Raw genomic sequence first — 18,469 nt, 5'->3', positions numbered from 1 at the left:
TTTTTGTATGATATAGTAGGAAAAAGAAGGGCAGAAGATGTGACTTTTAATGAATAATAAATTGCAGCTCAGATGCAAGGATCCTTTGAATAGTTTGGCAACTCTGTTTGATTGTGTGTGAAGTGTTAACTGAAAGTAAGACCTTTCCGCAAATGGTAAAGGATTGCAATTGTTCAGCTACAAAACATACTCTAATATGACCAGCAAAGAAGGCACTGAAAAAGGAATGTTTGTTTAAAAACAACGGTAGCATCAGTTTCATCATATTCCACGATATGAAGAGTCAAGGCTTCTTTATACTCGCGGGCGGCGACCGCACTGACGTCACTGCGGCTATCCCGCACGCAGTTTGCCTTTATACTCGAGCGCAACCCACGTGCGCCGTTTTGAAAATGTACTGCAGTTCACCTCCAAGTCGGGGGTGTCGCTACGGCTGGTATTGGCTAGGACGCCACGGGGTGGAGTTTCTTCTGCATTTTGTGGCCATATCCGGTAGCCGTTTTTACTTTCCTTTCCGGAACAAGGAACAAAGCAACAACAATGGCGACCGTGGAACAGTGTCTGCTCGAACAAATGGACCTAGATGACCAAAGGATACGTTTAATTATGTTGCAAAATCGATCGAGAAGGCGGCGGCGTAGATGGTATGTAGAAACGAGGGGCACGTTGAGTACGTCATCACAGCATGTGACTAAAACGGACCAATCACGAGAGATGATCTCCACGGCGTTCTATGGGCGGCAACAATTTTTGCCGTGTGCGCGTCAAGTGACCCAGCGGGACCGCGTGGGCCAATTCGTCGGTCACGTGATGCAATGCGGGCGTTGTCGGCCGCGCGAGCGCGGGAGTATAAAGAGGCCTTAAGGAATTACATTTATTTCATGAGAGGGAAAAAAAAAAAGCTGGTGAGCCTGTAAATATGTGAGAGGAGGTTGCAAAAGTCTAATTTTGTGCTGGAGACTATCTGTCCTGGCCGTCCAACCCGAGTCCGTAGTCCGAGGCGTCCTCTGAGGGAGTATCCAGCACAGGATTGACAAAACCTTCAAATTCTGGATCCGCATTGTCCTCTAGGTGGGAACTCACAAAATCATTCTCCCACTCGAGCGCGTTTGAGTCCTCGGAGGTTGAGGTCGGGCCACTGTGTGCTTGCTTGCCGCTGGGCCTCAAGGCTGCACGCAGGATGTCCTCTTCTGTCCGAGACCTTTGCCAGGCCGGAAGCGCTCGGTTGATTCCTAAGAGGGAAAGAGGGATATAGTCACATTACAATCCCAAAGTATCCTAACTTGTAGCATCAATGTATCCATTTATGTTCCTACGATCCAAATGGATTAATCTGTGCTCGGCAAGCTAGGCTACCGGACGTAGATATGAATCCTTTTAAAAGGTAATCAATCGATTGAATCGGTACTCGGAAATAACGCACCGGATTTAAGCACGGCAGGCTTTACGTGAAAGTGTGTATGTGTTGTATTTCCAAGAAAAACACGAGGATGGATCATTCCTTTTACTTTGCTTGATTTTTCACTGAGCACACAGTAGTTACCACTGTCAAGGCTACTTTCTTCTTTGTCTGTTGTCGTTTCCTTTTCTATGCCCCACATCTAGTCACACCCTTCCATAGTGCCCCGAGCAGTTGGACGAGACACCACAGTACGTGTGTGTGTTGTTGTTTTTTTAAAGCACTTTTTTCCAAGTTAAAGACTTCCGTCTGTGTGCTGGATGGCAGATGAGAAGGAGGCTAGCGAGAAATTAGCATTAAGGATGCATGTGTGTGACTTGGGGCAAATCGCCGTGCACTTTGAAGCCTTCCATGCTTGTCATCTTAGTTTAGCTTGCTAGCCGCTAACAACGATAGCAGAGTGCCCTCAAGGGAAACTCAGGCGAACAAGAGGAGAACCAGCGACAATGTCAACTACTGGACGCGGTTTCAAGATCATGTTCGTGCTACAAAGAGCAGGTTTGTTCATTTATTTCGCTCTCTTTGTATTATTAACACTATTCCAAAAAGATTTTCCTCATGAAAACCTCACAGTGCTTAATTTCTAGCGATTACTTTCACTGTTTAGAACAGGGATTGTCAAACTTTGGGTCCAGCTAGGATCCCAAATAATCCATAACGCCAATCAATAAATCATGTTTGACTTTACCGCTGTATCTCTGCATATTTTATTGCACACCACATTGAGAACCAGGCTACGCACATGCATACGGAGGGGTGGCATGTGTTTTGGTTAAGGGAACTTAATTTCTCCGTTTTGACTTACTATGGGATTTACTCCCTGCCCAAAATGTAAAAGCTACCGGGATGAATTTGTATTCTCGTCTGCCAGTTTCAAGAGAGAACTGTTCAATTTTCAATTTGGGGATCTGTGAAACAGCCTGTTGAGATTCGAAAACTCCAAAACTCGTCGTACGCATCGAGGCCACGAGGTACAACGCCACCGTAAAAACTGACAGTGTAAAGCCTTACAGCGGACCAGTTTGTAATTTAAACAAAATTAAAATAGATTAAAAAAACAACTTCGAAATCCTTTTCCTGAAGCCGTTGTCTGTGCAACAGTATGATGATGGTTTTTACTTTGGAAATGCTTACTTGTGTTTTGTAAACTGCACTGTCCCATCGTATTTTTTTTCAAGGTGATGAAAATAACACAGAGACATTGTAAATATGTCTGTCATCATTTTAAGTCAGAGTAAGAAAAAGACATAGGGTATTTGTCTCCATATAAATGCCTGATATTTAAATGGCAAAACCCTTTCTTTTATGGATCATTTAGCAGTTACTTGCATTATTTTTCATATTTTTATCTTTCTTGTATTTTATTGTGAGTGTAATGTAATCCGATTCTTCGTCCTCGCCTGTGTGGAGTTTGCAAGTTTTCGCCCACATCCCAAAAACATGCATGGTAGGTTCATGGAAGACTCTAAATTGCCCGTAGGTGTGAATGTGAGTACAAATGGTTGTTTGTTTATATGTGCCCTGCGATTGGCTTCCGACCACTTCAGGGTGTACCCCGCCTCGCCCACAGTCAGCTGGGATAGACTCCAGCCAGCCCGCACCCCTAGTGAGGATAAGCGGTACGGAAAATGAATGAACGAATAAATAATGCATATTATGTTGAAACGTGTGTAAAATTACAGTTTGATCAGAAACAAATCAATAGTTCTGTACGGACTACAGTATAACTGGGAATGAAAAGAAAGGATTTTAACTTCATGTCTGGCTGGACACTTACCTGCTCAATACTACAGTGCATTTACAGTAAATAGAGGTCGACTTCACACAAATATCTTAGTATACTTCTGTGCTCTGTTGAGCATATTTATTTTCTACTGAAGCTAATAGGAACTATCCAAAAAATACAAAGGAAAAAAGAAAAACGTGTGCTGGTTTTTCCATGTCACAAGTGTGTTACCCTGTATTTTTGCACAGCGCAATACATATGGCAGGGTTGCAAAAATAAATATTTTCTTCAAATATCGTGCAGCCCTATTAAGGACCATGTCCTATACTGGATGACTGACAGTGTAAATGTATCAACTGGAAACACATAAGCTCAGTTCTCCAAGCTAAACAAAATAATTGTATTCTCACCCTCCTCATCTTCCCACTCGAGATCCAGTGAAGTGCCGTCATCATTGGTGGAGCGGGTCTTGGTGGTGAAATCCCAGCTGCACTCGGTGTTAGGCGTTACCGCGTTCGTGTCGGACGGAAGTCCTGGAAACGCAGCGATGATAAGCATATAAGATTCTTGTTATGTACAGTTAATTCAATCAAGGTTACTTATGAGTGCCGTTGTTATGTACTTTCAAATAGATTAGATAAGACTGTGTGGTTGAGTTTACTCACTATTGCTTCTGAAAGCCTCTGACTGGGCTTTGACATTTTGGAGGGAGGTGTCAAAGCCATCCCCGGTTTGTCTAAAACAGGTCAGGATGACAATTATAAGAACATTCCCTCACAGCTTTGGAATGAAAAGACACAAAACTGGGGTTAAAGTTCAAATGTGTTACACGTGTACTCAGCCTTAACACTGATATGTCTTCAAAACAAATTGACTAAATAAATAAAAGGGAATACCACTAAATATTTGACAATGGTGAAAATTAAAAATGAATAATGAATCATTCTTTTTTTTCAAGGTGGTTCTGTTACTGAGCAGATTCATGCTGTACCATGGTGGAGGTCTGTATGGATGGAGGGCATAGCTGACGTCATTGCTGGTGGTAGCCTCCATTTAGTGTCAGCCAGCTCAATGTCAATCCATCCATTCATTTTCTATATTACTGCTTATCCTGTTCAGGGCCACGGAGAAGTGGAGCCTATCCCTCCTGACTAGAGTATTGCGACAGACAACCATTCACTCTTATATTCACCCCATGGGAAGTGTACCCACCACCCGGCGAATGTATTACCGCAATCAGCGGTTATCCACTCTCAAAAGTGAATTAATCGGCAGAGATTATTGTGGCCAGCTATTACTACTTTGTTTAAATGAAGCGCCTAAACTCACGTCAAGAGTTCCTTGGCACCAAGATGCCACTCGATGGTGCCAAAGCAATACTGTTATGGACTAGTCGCCAGTCAATCACAGGGCACGGACAGTATGCACAAACCACCATTTACACTCATGCATTCCTATTTATGGACAATTAAGAGTCTTTGAATAACCTAACGTATGTGGGCTTTTTTTATTTTTTTATTTTTTATTTTTTAATGAGGGAGGAAGCCTGAGTACCAGGTGAAGACCCACACAAACGTGAGGCAGACATGCTAACCACTAGGTCACAGTGCTGCTTTGGGCAACTTCCATCCATCCATTTTCTTCACCGCTTCTCCTCACTAGGGTCGCGGGCGTGCCGGAGCCTATCCCAGCCATCATCGGGCAGGAGGCGGGGCACACCCTGAACTGGTTGACAGCCAATCGCAGCTTGATTTCCGAATCTTTCTTTACATTCAAGATGAAAAAGCATGACACTCAGTTTCCACCAAGAGAGGTTTACAGCAACCAAAAAAAAAAAAAAAAACACTGACTCGGCTGCAAAATCATCCAGTTGTCCGATGAGTGGATGCGACTTACTTTCTCGACTGAGGATCGCTGCCGCACCCGTCTGCTCTCCCCCTCGTCCTCTGCGTAAAAAGCTGCAAAATAAGAACCCCACATGAGTGGTTAACATAGTCATCCATCCATCTATCCATCCATCTTTTGAGCCGCTTCTCCTCACGCGGGTCGCGGGCGTGCTGGAGCCTATACCAGCTATCATCGGGCAGGAGGCGGGGTACACCTTGAACTGGTTGCTAGCCAATCGCAGGGCACATTAAAACAAACAACCATTCGCACTCACATTCACACCTATGGGCAATTTTGAGTCTTCAATTAACCTACCACGCATGTTTTTGGGATGTGGGAGGAGACCGGACTGCCCGGAGAAAACCCCAGGCACGGGGAGAACATGCAAACTCCACACAGGCGGGGCCGGGGATTGAACCCCGGTCCTCAGAACTGTGAGGCAGTCGCTCTAACCAGGTCGGCCACCGTGCCGCATGTTAACATAGTCAGTGAGACTCAAAAATGGTAAATAGTGATACTTTCAGTCATTTGTTCACTTTAGGCACTATCACAGAACTACACAAGCAAATGAAGTGCAAACAGAAGCGCAGTGGAAAGAGGCATTCATTGCATTTCAGTAGAAGTGATCTCTCTTTTATATGACTAAATTATAGTACACAAGTATATTTTTACTTAAGATAAGAAATTAAGTCTTCTGGAAAAGGCCCAAAAGCTACATTTTCCCTTTTTGCGTGTCTCATACTTTTTAACCCATATACTCAATCTGTACAGGACAGGAATCATGTTTTTCTCAAACGTGCACAGGCACTGAAGGCCACCAGACAAATGAGGGCAGTCAAAATACAATGGTGACAAACATTAACGAAGACGAAAAGCAGCCACAAAGGGGGCTTGCATGCCGGTCAGTAAAAGCAAAGTAGTATAGTAAACGGCAGAAGGGAGGAGCGCTCAATGTCGCCTCACCTCCTTCACTTTTCGTTCACGCGCCAACTTGGCGGCCTCCCGCTGGGCAGCATTTCTAGCCTCCTCTTCTAGCCTCAACCTCTCCTCTTGTGCCTCTAACTGAGTGACAACAACATTAAGCAAAACACAAACAGAACAGAAAATTACCCAACAGAAAAGAAATAAGTAAATAAATCAATGCAGCAAATGATAAGACAAGCAAAAGTAGGTCTCTAACATGAAATAATAATAAAGTGGACTGACTCCCCGTAACAGGAAATTAACAAAATATGAGTAAGAATATTACCTCCGCTTGTAGCTTCTGATCTATCAGGACCTGCTTATTGGAGATGTCAGCATATCGATGTTCCCGGAGGTTCTTAAGCTCATCCTCACTGATGGGCCTGACATAACAGAAGAAGAAGGGATCCAATTATTCAATTTTAAGTATGTATTTGAAATATGCAATTTGAACAAATCTCTACCTTGGGCAAGGTTGAGGACTTTCCTCCTGCAATGAAAGAAAAACAATTTCATCAGCATGTTTCACAGCTGCAAACCTCCGACTTCAATCAAAATGGACAATCACACTTGCCTCATCACTTTCGACAAGATTTTCGAACTGTAAAAGTAACACAATCACAGCAATTAGATAAATCATGTACTGTAAAGACAAAAACAGATCAAAAGTATAAATTGTACCTCTATTGTATAATGCTCCCCCGTGGTGCTGCTGCGAAAGTATTTGGACCTGTAATGACACAAATGTTATTAGCAATGAAAAATGCCAAACCCTCCTTAAGAAATACTAATCTCAGACATTTGGCTGAAAAAAACAAAACAAAAAAAAAAAACAGATGAGCTTTGTAAAAGAGATGAATTACAAGTGGTAGAATTGGTGTTCTACTTTCAACCTTAAGTTACTAAAATCCTTATGTGTGAGGTTTACTTAACACTTGCTGTTTATTTTCAAATGTCCTAAAGTTTATCTTCTGTTTATTGAGGGCGTAACTACACCAGACTGCCGGAAGATTAAAATATGACTGAAATGGAGAAGTAACATCATCCAAGAAGTGCAAGTTTAGAGCTAGCCGGCGTTGGGAATCGTTTACTCATTCCCTACTACCTAATCACTATTGGGGGATTTTTATATAGTTAAGGCTATATATTTACGCTCATCAAATGAAAAATGGTTTTTGAACAATGTTTATTAATTACGTCATTGTTGTCCCATGATAGCAACATCAGCTGCTCGATCTTCACTAATAGTGAATAAACCAATGTAACATTACAGTGAACCCTCTTTGCAGTTCATCTTTTCCACTTCCGCTATATTGCAGATTTTTAGCTTTCATTTTTTTTATGGGTCATTAATAATATACTGTTTACATAAAATTGTAAATTTAAATGGATGAAAGTTTTAATTCCATGTTATTTACTGGATTCAATCATACAATTTCAGTAAAATGGGTTTCATTCTAGACTCAATGCAGCCCGATGGGTGGGGGGGACAGGCCAGTGCAAACTGTAGACCGGTCCCAAGCCCGGATAAATGCAGAGGGTTACACATCAGGAAGGGCATCCGGCAAAAAAAACTTTGCCAAACAAATATGAGCGTTCATCCAAAGAATTCCATACCGGATCGGTCGTGGCCCGGGTTAACAACGTCCGCCACCGGCGCCATCAACCTGCAGGGCACCGGTGGAGATTCAGCTACTGTGGGTCGAAGTCGAAGAAGAGGTGGAAAGCGGGTTCTTTGGCAGAAAGAGGAGAGGAAAGCACAGAGCCTAGAACTGAATGTGGGGACTTTGAATGTTGGGACTATGACAGGAAAATATCGGGAGTTGGTTGACATGATGATTAAGGAGAAAGGTTGATATATTGTGTGTCCAGGAGACCAGGTGGAAAGGCAGTAAGGCTAGAAGTTTAGGGGCCGGGTTTCCATTATTTTACCATGGTGTAGATGGGAAGAGAAATGGAGTCGGGGTTATTTTAAAAGAAGAGCGGTCTAAGAATGTCTTGGAGGTGAAAAGAGTATCAGATCAAGTGATGAGGCTGAAACTTGAAATTGAGGGTGTTATGTGTAATGTGATTCGTGCCTATGCCACACAGGTAGGATGTGACCCAGAGGTGAAAGACAAATTCTGGAAGGAGCTAGACGAAGTAGTTCTGAGCATCCCAATAAAGAGAGAGCCGTGATTGGTGCAGATTGTAATGGACATGTTGGTGAAGGAACCAGGGGTGATGAAGAAGTGATGGGTAAGTACGGCATCCAGGAAAGGAACTTGGAGGGACAGATGGTGGTAGACTTTGCAAAAAGGATGGAAATGGCTATAGTGAACACTTTTTTCCAGAAGAGCCAGGAACATAGGGTGACCTACAAGAGCGGAGGTAGAAGCACACAGGTGGATTACATCTTGTGGAGACGATGTAATCTGAAGGAGGTTACTGACTGTAAGGTAGTGGTAGGGGAGAGTGTGGCTAGACAGCATAGGATGGTGGTGTGGAAGATGACTCTGGTGGTGGGGAGGACAATTAGGAAGACAAAGGCAGAGAAGAGAACCACGTGGTGGAAGCTGAAGAGTGTTGTGCAGCTTTTCGGGAAGGGGTGAGACAGGCTCTCGGTGGACGGGAGGAGCTTCCAGAAGACTGCACCACTGCAGCCAAGGTGAGAGACGCGAAAGAAATACATTGATGCGACATAGGGGAAAGGTAGAGGTGGCAAAGGCCAAACAAGAGGCATATGATGACATGTATGGCAGGTTGGACACTGAAGAAGGAGAAAAGGATCTATACAGGCTGGCTAGACAGAGGGATAGAGATGGGAAGGATGTGCAGCAGGTTAGGATAATTAAGCAAAGAGATTGAAATATGTTAACTGGTTCCAGTAGTGTGATTGATAGATAGATAGATAGATAGATAGATAGATAGATAGATAGATAGATAGATAGAATACTTTGAGGAGTTGATGAATGAGTAAAATGAGAGAGAAGGGAGAGTAGAAGAGGCAAGTGTGGTGGACCAGGAAGTGGCAATGATTAGTAAGGGGGAAGTTAGAAAGGCATTAAAGAGGATGAAAAATGGAAAGGGAGTTGGTCCTGATGACATTCCTGTGGAGGTATGGAAGCATCTAGGAGAGGTGGCTGTGGAGTTTTTGACCAGCTTGTTCAATAGAATTCTAGCGCATGAGAAGATGCCTGAGGAATGGAGGAAAAGTGTGCTGGTGCCCATTTTTAAGAACCACAATTAAGACCCCAATGAACGCGCTGACTCCAGCCAAGTTATTGAACGCAAATGTGAATAATATGCTCACACGTGTGGGGTCTTGAGCTGACTGCAGGTTCAGACCCCACTGACATGGGGGGGGGAGGGATCATGGTCACTCCATTTTGAGAATCAAAAAGTCTTCGCACGACAACCGGGAACCCCACGTCGGCTCATTCATTTGGGGCTAACGTCAGCAGGAAGCCAGTTCGCCATTTTAATACCGCTTTCATGCTTGGTTAGCACACCTAGCCGAGATCATGTGTCACTTACCCGCCTCCTCTTGGGATCCTGTTAGCCTCTCTTCTAAAGAGCCCTGCGCAGAAGGCCCAACAGTTACCCATGGCATTTTTTCAAATATTACTATTATCTAGTTGCCTTGCTGGTACTGTGCATCAAAGTACGAGCTTGCATCTCCACCACCGCCGCCACACAGTGTTGCCTTTTCTCAAGGGAAGCTGGAACTTCCTCATCCTTCTTCCTCGCTCGGTCACAACACCGCTAATCTCATTAGCGCCACCTACCGGCTTCTTTGTCGCGCTTGGGTTTCACCCGCTGCCACGTGACCTTGGAGTCGCACCGGCGCTATCTGGCGGACAGCACGGTAAGAAGTGGCCTTCCTCCCACTTTCCCAAAAAACAGACATGCACATTATCTTCATTGAAGATTTCTTATACTTCATTCGTTCATGAAAGACTCTGAATCAGGGGTGACAAACTCATTGTTGAGGCGGGGCCACATTGTACTTATAGTTTCCCTCAGAGGAACATTATGATTGAAAAAAACATATACTGTATGTACTATCACTCCCTAAAGTTTCTGCAGTAAATCAAGTTTGACAGAATTTAAATATAACTGAAATGTTAATCTTTCCCTCATCTGTGTTTTAAATTCAAACAAAAACAAAACAGTTCGGGGAGTTACCAGGGTCAGCAGCATCTCTTATAAAGTTAACGTAACAGTTAAATAAATAAATACAGACACGCATAAATGCATACATACATACATAGTTCCCCAAACTTTACCTAGTTTTAAATTAGGTAATCTCTTATCAACTGTCGGATTAAATAAAAAAATAAAAAAAGATTATATGCATCAAAATGTAGATTATCTGGGTTGATAATCGGACGCGCCAATAATCAGTCTATCCCTACTGATGAGAATACTGCAAGTGGTATGTATCATGGACGACTGGATGTACAATCTAATGTCATCCGATCAAGTGTTACATTGGTCGCGTGTACACTTTGAGACACCATGACGGTCATTGCTTAACACTGTAAGCGCATTCAAAAACCCACCAAAACATCCATTCACATCCATAAAAATGAGACTTGACTATGCTGCTGTAGGATCAAGCTGCATGTATTTTTAATGTCGTAGCATGCATTCCACTTTTTTCAGTTTTCTTTTTTAGTCAATCTCTAAAGATGTAAAGAAGTAGTCGCTGAAGCCATCATCAGTAGGAGCACTTTCCACTTTTTTGACTTTGACCTTCTGAGCAAAAGGGATGCATCTGGGCATTAGTTTACGTCCACTCTGAAAAGGGAGACAGCTGGAGCTCAAATTTAACTTCAACATTGTCATCAAAAAATTGGATGAAAAAAAAACAACAACATCCTACTCACCAGAAATGTTTATCATTCAATGTGTTATTATGTGTAGATCACTACAGACGTTTTTTTGCTCATCAAAGTTGGCTTACTCCGACCAACCAATCAGTGAATGGAAAAATGCAGATACTTTGGAAATTACAATTGGATCTCCACCGTCAAAAGACCCAACCACACCCATTCATGAGTAATGTGGCTTAAGTGCCTTGCCCAGGGACGCAACAAGTGCTCAGGCAGGGATTCAAACCAGATACCCTCCAGTTGCAGGGTGTACACTTGGGCCTTTGCGCCACACCGCTTCAACATTTTACTTATACTGTACACAATCATTTTAAAAAACTTAATCAGTATGCGTTACATATAATGCATAACTAGTGAGAAAAAAAAAAGTATTAAGAAAAATCAGAGCGACTTACAGTTTTCTTAGTATCAGATAGGGACCTCTCCAAGTACTTCTTCATCCTTTCTATCTGTTTCTCTCTTTGCAACTTGAGCCTTTTCTTCCCGTTGCCTCAGGAGAAAAGAACGACAAAACATATACGGGACACTCGCAGCAAACGCACGATGGCGCGTATTCCGTTCAAATCAGTTTAATGGTAAGTTGACTTACACTTCAAGGTTCAATCATGTATTTTTTCATGTTTCGCACAATGTCACGGCATGGCGTAATTGCTAAAGACATACCTGGTCCTCCTCTCGCTGTCCTTGATCTTTTGCACCATTTCCAAACTTTCCTTGGGGATGTCCTCAAGGCAGTGCAACAGCGAAGACATCTGCTTCTCAATGCTGGCCAGCTTCTCCAAGGTGCTAGGGCTGCTCAACCCGTCATCCACACAGCACCTGTACACCTCCGCAACCTTCTCACCAAGTGCCCTCATCACGTCATCCTGCAATCGAGCATGGAAGGAAATGTCATGGGATTTCTCTTTATACATCTGTTGAAAGCTGGTGAAATCTGCGTTCTATTTGCTCACCTCCTCTTCTGTGGCTCAGCAAGACATGGAGCTGAACCTTCTTTTTCATCTCCCAAGCTCTTGTCTTCTCTTCTCCAATTCTCTTCTTCAGATCATCTATTTGCCGGGTCATAAGTTCCTCATCCTTTTTCCTAAATTAGCCAGTGGCGGTTTTACGCAAGCTAAGGAGAGTAGCTCGATTTTTCCCCCGAAAGCATATGGGGTGTTTCAAATGTGATACATTTCTAGACCAGTAACGAGAGTAGCTGGTGCTTACGTTCTCTTCCTGATTGCCTCCATGGAATGTTTGAGCTCCTCAAGTGTCTCCTCGGCCCTCGTAGAGTTCTTGATCAAGGACAAGTTCTGCTCAGTTAGCTCTGTCATCAGCGCAATAAGTTGCTTGGGATCAGTAAAGTACAACTCTGGATTGTCCTGTGTGGATTCAACATTGTAAATCTGTCAACACTGAACCGCATCAGCTGTGGTGAATTTCAGAAAACAAACTGACCTCACATTCTGAGCGGTCGACATCGGGTTCATGCTCTTTTGGATTGCTAAAAATGTTCAGACAAATATTGAGGAAAGGATGTTTGAAAAAATCAGAAACACTGATGAATCCGATTTTAAAATACATCAATGTGCACTGGGCACTGAAAAGCCTCCTAACGTGATTTTTTTCCGGGTACTCCAGCTTCCTTCCACACTCCCCAAATTGTCCATAGGTGCGAATGCGAGTTTAAATGGTTATTCGTCTACATGTGGCCCGCAATTGGCTGCTGACCAGTCCAGGGTGTTGCCCTAGGTTAGCTGAGCTAGGCTCCATCTCATGAGGGCAACCAGTATGAATGGATTTTGGACACTAAATTCAACTTGACCTCTTTTTTTGTTTTTTTGTTCATAAGATCAGATCCTCCACAGTATACTTAGTACATGCAGTAATAGTGTGTAGAAGGTGTGTGGTGAAGACCTGGCGAGCTCTGCAGAGGAGTGTCTGGGCTGCGCATGCGCCATGTTGTTCTCCAGATCTGTGAGCACATTATGAAAATAATTTTTTTAAAAAGTCACAGATGATCTTCTTGTAGTCGTCGACTTTATTGCAATTTGGTTGCACGGTTCTGAACGTCTCATAAAGTACTCCTTACCTTGCTTGACTGTTAAGTCCTCTGGCTCCCTGTTCTGCTCATCCGCAGTGTTTTTATCCACTTGGACTTTGCGGAGAAGCTTTGCCCTCTGGGCCTCCTGCCACTCTGGAGGAGACAACTTGAAAAGAAGCTCCCTGTATCTCTTGTACTCTTGCAATATGTCGTCATAGTTGGCAACTTCACTAATAAGAGAAGACTTGATTTCATACAAATATTCTCAGATTTTCGCAGTCACAGCAAGTTAGTTGTAAAGTAGAAAAGAGGCACCTCCTGATTTTTGATATTTCATATGTCAACTTCTTGATGTCAGCAGTTTTCTCCTGTTTGGACTCAGTCTCTCGTTCCAAACTGAGAACAGAAACAACCATTGCAATAATTTCATAGTTTGATATGATTTCAAGAAGAGAGACAGTTGTGGATTTTGCTGTTCGTCTCCTTGCTGGGGAACAGCAAGTGCGATAAGTGCGGGAACACTTTTGCCGTGTGCATTTGAAATTTTAGAGGAGGTCAGATTCAGTTCGCTTGAAACGGTTACAGAGCATTTTAGGTTCATTCTGACATTTCAACTAAAAACCAAACATCCCTTACGTTCCCGTGCATAGCTCCATTGTTCTTACAATGTTTGGGCCTCCAAAGACTTCTTCTCGTTCTCCCTTAGGAACACCGCAAAGCTCTGAGTATCCTTCTCAATGGTCTTCTCCAACTCCTTCAGACGTCGCTCCTCTTTTACGACGGCCTTGTCCATCTTACAAATCTCTGACCGCTTTGTCATCAGTGAAATCTGAGCAAGAGGGGAGACGGAGGGATTGTTAAGAGATGATTGTCTGCGTGCACGTGAAAGCAAAGTAAAGAAAAATAGTTCTTTACCTCCAACACGGCCTTCTGACGCTCCGTGGAGATTAAGTCATGTTTACATTCTCTCGCTCTCAGCCCTTTCCTTTGCTCTGCCGTCATTTGCGCGGCGTAACTTGCCTTCTTGTGAATTGGGAGACGCCGGAAGTCGCGAATCTCCTGAACACGAAGGACAGGAGGAGTAAGCAACTGAAAGGATGGTAATATTTGTATACAGGAACAGTCCCGCGCCATTTGTCGGCCATCTTTTTCAATTACACTTTGTGGAAGAATGCTTTGACTGTCTGGTGAATTGGGTTGACTCTGTGGTGTCTCCCCCCTTATTCTTCTCCTCTTGACATCTACAGATATACAATATGTGAAAAAAAAATAAGACTAAAATCCACAATGGATGAGCTACATACAGCATAGCGAAGGAACACTGTACCTGCTTGAACGGATTTGGTGACCCCATTCTGTTTTGAGGACATATCTGGAAGTTCTGTTGAGAAAGTTGCATTAATAGTCCATCTTTCCATCCATGTGTTTTTTTTTTGTTTGTTTGTTTTGTTGTGAAGACATAATTCTTTTTATACAGCTTTATACACTTTAAAAAACTAAATCTCAAGTGTCGACAGCGCTGTTGTTTTAATAATAATAATAATAATAATGGTCAGAAAGCTATTCCGTGATTCTGTAATTGTGTTCTACAGTAGCTACAAGTTAGCATGACACGACACGATTAGCATCGCACTATTGAACACGCTAGCACGACGTTGCTTCAAAATGGCGCCCACGTGTATCCAACCTACTACACGATGATGCCGAAGAACGTGCTTGACATTGGCAATGAGACAGAAACCACCAGAAAATCAGGAATGGGAGAACAAGCGACGCTTCGTGCTTCTTCTGTGTACTGTTGTCATGGTAACTGTCTCGTCTTCACAGACTACAACTGTGGCAAGTAGATTTAAAAAAAAAAAAAAAAAAGACAAAAACACACTACGTTTTTTTACACATATAATAATCACTTTCATTGGGAGAAAAAAAGACCTTTGAGACGAAAAATGTAGCAGATGGCTCTAATTCGGTGTGGCCGCTAGATGGCGTCAATGAGTCACACAGGCAGAGACAAAAAGGTTTCAAAAACAATTCTTCATTCTCCTTCCGTACTGCTTCTCCTCACTAGGGTCGCTGGCGTGCTGGGGTCTCGTTCATATGAATTCCTGATAGGCATAGATGATCGATATCGATAGGTACGTTTGTTTGTTTGTTTGTTTGCTTTCAGATGAAATGGAAAATATTACTGGATTGTGCAGGAGTGCGTATACTTAGAAGCGAACAGCATCCTGCTCCTCCCACGCATACACAGATTGATGACCCTGAACATCTCAGCTCAACAACAACAACCCCCGCCCCCCCAAAAAAGAAAAAAGTAGCCCACACACTACTCGCTTGGAGGAAATCCCAGGTTAAAATAGCGAAACTCACGGGGGAGTGTTGGCCCTCAAAAGGAGACAAGAATTGGCATTTGCTCATATTTGAAGGATGATATCGTTTATGGATTTATTATCCCGGGTTTGAATCTCGGCTCCTGTGCTCGCTCGTGTGGGTTGCGTCCGGGTACTCCAGTTTCCTCCCATAGAAAACACGCACGTCACCTTAATTGAACACTAAATTGTCCTTAGGCGTGAGTGTGAAATTGGTTGTTTGCCTCAAAGTGCCTTGTGATTGGCTGTTCAGGGTGTACCTCACCTTTTTGCCCAAAGTCAACTGGGATAGGCTCCAGCTCTCCCCAAAACAGCCGCAGGACTTTTCCCAACCGACACATGGATTTGCCGAACTTTTTAAAAATTCATTTTTTGTTTTTGTTTTTGTTTGTTTCTCTCCCAGGAATGTGAAAGCCATTTGAAATCAATGTGTTTCTCCCCTCGTTCGGCATATTCGAGCATCAAGTGTTGCTGACATTTATTCAGTCACTTAGCCTGATTACATTGAGGCCTGTGTGACCTCACAGTGAGGAGGATGAGGAAGAGGAAGAGGAAGAAGGGGATTTGGCAGGCAGTATGGTTTTTTAGCTTTGTATGTAGGTCCTTAGTGTTTCTTTAGTATTTCTTTGGTGGGAGAGAATTTGTTCCTCATAACACTACCACCACAACTTTACTATCACAATTTTTTTATATAATATAATAATAATCACCATAATACTCAATTTCATGGCGTCTGGCAAAGCCTTCAAATGTAATGAAGTTGGAGAATTGATTATAATTGGCAGCGTGCACTCCGATGCCATTTAATTGAATTAATTATTGCGAATTGGAACGACGACTAAATATAGGGTGCTCAGACGCGAATGCCCGGCTGGTAAATCTGAATAACAATTTTCTGGGAGCAAATGAAATAAGTCAGTTTGACATTCAAATGTGCTTCATTTGAAGCCACTAATTAGCCTCAATCTGGAACCTTTGACACTGGGAGAGTCATAAAAGCTCAGATTTGTTTTGACAACTTTTTGATATTTCTTCGTGAGGTTTGGAAAATGGATGGATTAAAAAAAAAAAAAGGTGATTTGTGTTCGATTCCTTTCTGCTGGCATTTGACTCTGCTGAGAGTTGTCTCTTTTCTTTTTTGCCCCTTCTTCCAATTAAGCAGCACAACTTCAGTCACTGAGGAAAATCCCCTTCCCTAATCAACAAGGTCTGCAGTCAGAGGTCATTTTGCACAATGCGTTTAGCCACAAAGAAAAGAAAAAACGCTTTTATTGCCATACCATGTTTTTTGCATTTTCACAGAGCACATAAGCAACATAAGTACATAAGGTTAGCGAACGACACAGCATTCAAGTTGGTGTTATACATGATATCTGAATCGTACTCCGTTGCGAACGCACAACACCAAGCCAAAATGAAGTCATAAAATAACACTCGTGGAAAAGTGGAGGGATTCCACATTACCTATCAGAGCCAATTAACAGTCTGACCTATATCTCAATGTTGGGAATTTGGCCATTGGCCCTCTCTTGTGGAGCTCCTCTGAGAGAGAAACACTATTTTAAGGGCACCTATTTATACTGCACCGCCACATTAGGGAGGGGGAAGGAAGCAATAAGTTCCCAGCAATCAGGCCAGAAAACTGAGCGCTTCTATAAATCCAAACGAAATTTCCAAGATCAGAAAACCGAAAGTGATCGCGGCATCACGAGACGTTGCAATCAATGCATCCGACAAGTGCCCCCGACAAATATTGTGTACCCCCCCATCCACCCACCCACCCACACGTACACACTTAAATACGTCAATGTGCCTCTATGTCCCACACACCGCTCGTAAATATTCGATCAACCCCCCCCCCCCCCCCCCCCCCCGCCCCCATTGACAATCGGATTGAGGACAGCGAGCTGCCACGTCGACGATGACGTCATCGTTGAAACAGGCCGGCTGGCTATCAGAAGATCAGCGTGCCTAGCGCCATTGTATAGTTGTTAAAATGCTGTTTTATGTCAGTTCGTTCCCTAATACCATAAATAGTTGCAATCATATGAATGTTTATAGCGTTTATGTGTTTATCCCCCCCTCGCAGCTTTTGTTGTGTCGAAACTGATTTTGATCTATTTACTTTTTGAATGATCTTTTTCTTAAATTATTTCGCGAACTTAAAAATGATGTAAACTTATAAGACACAGGATAAGCGGTGTTGAAAACAGATGGATGGATTTGAAACCAGTTGGTGGATTTTGTAAAACACGTATCCTGTCATGATCTGTGCCCTGCAGTTCCTCTTTTGGAGCTCGGGCGGCGCTTTGTGCCCCCGCTCTCAATTACCACCTCCTTGTCCTGCGCGCCTGCTCCCAATCAGCACTCATCACTGCCCATATTTAAGTCCGCCTGATCCAGGGATCCGGCGCCAGAGTATTCGGACTCATTTGCGGTACGCAGGCCGACTCTCGTGTTCCAATTGTTGTGTGTACGTTGATTATCTGGCTACCCGCACCTGTACTCGCCCACTGTGTTCCCTTCCGCTTCCAGTGCTCCTCCCGTGTCTCCCGCTTCGCTGCCAGCTCCAACCACGGCGTTAAGCTCTTCCACCTCTTCACGCTCACGCTTCTGGCACGTTCCTTGTTCCCACGGACCACTGTCACGCCTTGGATACGCAAACTCTGAGTCACTCCAAAATACACCATTCCCATCTACTCCCTCCACCTCAGTCTGCTTTTGGGTCGAGTCCAATTACATACGATTACGTATCGTGACATATTCACTGATATACCTCATTTCAGCGTGAAGGACTTTTCAAACTTTTACTGTACCTATGTATAATATGCACTATTGACTTGTATGCACTATTATACATGAGAAATTATGGTATGTGCGATCACTGCGATTAACTATCGTCATCTTCCCCACAGAGATGTGTCCGTCCAGACTGACTTTGCGTGACATTAAAAGGGAATGAGAGGAGATGCCTTGATTGGTGGGGAAGGAATTCGGCTGTAAACACACCCACACCGTCGCAACCCGCCCACTGTCGGTCTATGAAATTACCAACACCGGTCTAACGAACCTCTGGTGCGCAGTTGCGCCACCTGCAGTGCTGGATTTACAGTACAACCGTCATAAAAACAGGGCCCGTTGTCTTCAAATAAACATAATTTG

General features: G+C 43.3%; 2 protein-coding genes and 1 long non-coding RNA gene across 3 annotated transcripts; 1 reads left to right on the top strand and 2 right to left on the bottom strand.

The window, feature by feature from the left end:
- Positions 1-29: 29 nt before the first annotated feature.
- ap1ar (adaptor related protein complex 1 associated regulatory protein) lies at positions 30-9,777 on the bottom strand. Its single transcript, XM_061788577.1, has 10 exons — positions 9,552-9,777; positions 6,717-6,765; positions 6,610-6,636; positions 6,500-6,525; positions 6,322-6,418; positions 6,036-6,134; positions 5,082-5,143; positions 3,851-3,921; positions 3,596-3,718; positions 30-1,232 (listed from the first exon to the last, which is right to left on the bottom strand). Exons 1-10 carry the CDS (start codon positions 9,620-9,622, stop codon positions 961-963), a joined length of 897 nt encoding a protein of 298 aa, XP_061644561.1. The 5' UTR covers positions 9,623-9,777; the 3' UTR covers positions 30-960.
- LOC133485170 (uncharacterized) lies at positions 1,743-18,223 on the top strand. Its single transcript, XR_009790627.1, has 3 exons — positions 1,743-1,957; positions 17,590-17,744; positions 17,843-18,223. It is a non-coding gene; the product is annotated as an uncharacterized LOC133485170 (long non-coding RNA).
- Positions 10,626-14,760, bottom strand: cfap100 (cilia and flagella associated protein 100). Its single transcript, XM_061788584.1, is given in 14 exon segments — positions 10,626-10,817; positions 11,308-11,385; positions 11,387-11,402; positions 11,576-11,792; positions 11,881-11,996; positions 12,122-12,276; positions 12,353-12,398; positions 12,812-12,869; positions 12,987-13,168; positions 13,254-13,334; positions 13,604-13,767; positions 13,854-13,997; positions 14,097-14,179; positions 14,266-14,760. Coding segments are annotated over 14 exon segments (1,557 nt in total). The 5' UTR covers positions 14,357-14,760; the 3' UTR covers positions 10,626-10,691.
- Positions 18,224-18,469: the final 246 nt, after the last annotated feature.

The sequence above is a fragment of the Phyllopteryx taeniolatus genome, chromosome 10 (genome assembly GCF_024500385.1).
Source record: "Phyllopteryx taeniolatus isolate TA_2022b chromosome 10, UOR_Ptae_1.2, whole genome shotgun sequence".
In the NCBI taxonomy this organism is placed as follows: domain Eukaryota; kingdom Metazoa; phylum Chordata; class Actinopteri; order Syngnathiformes; family Syngnathidae; genus Phyllopteryx; species Phyllopteryx taeniolatus.
The sequence above is the reverse complement of the archived record's forward strand: the minus strand, read 5'-3'. Positions and strand labels throughout refer to the sequence as shown.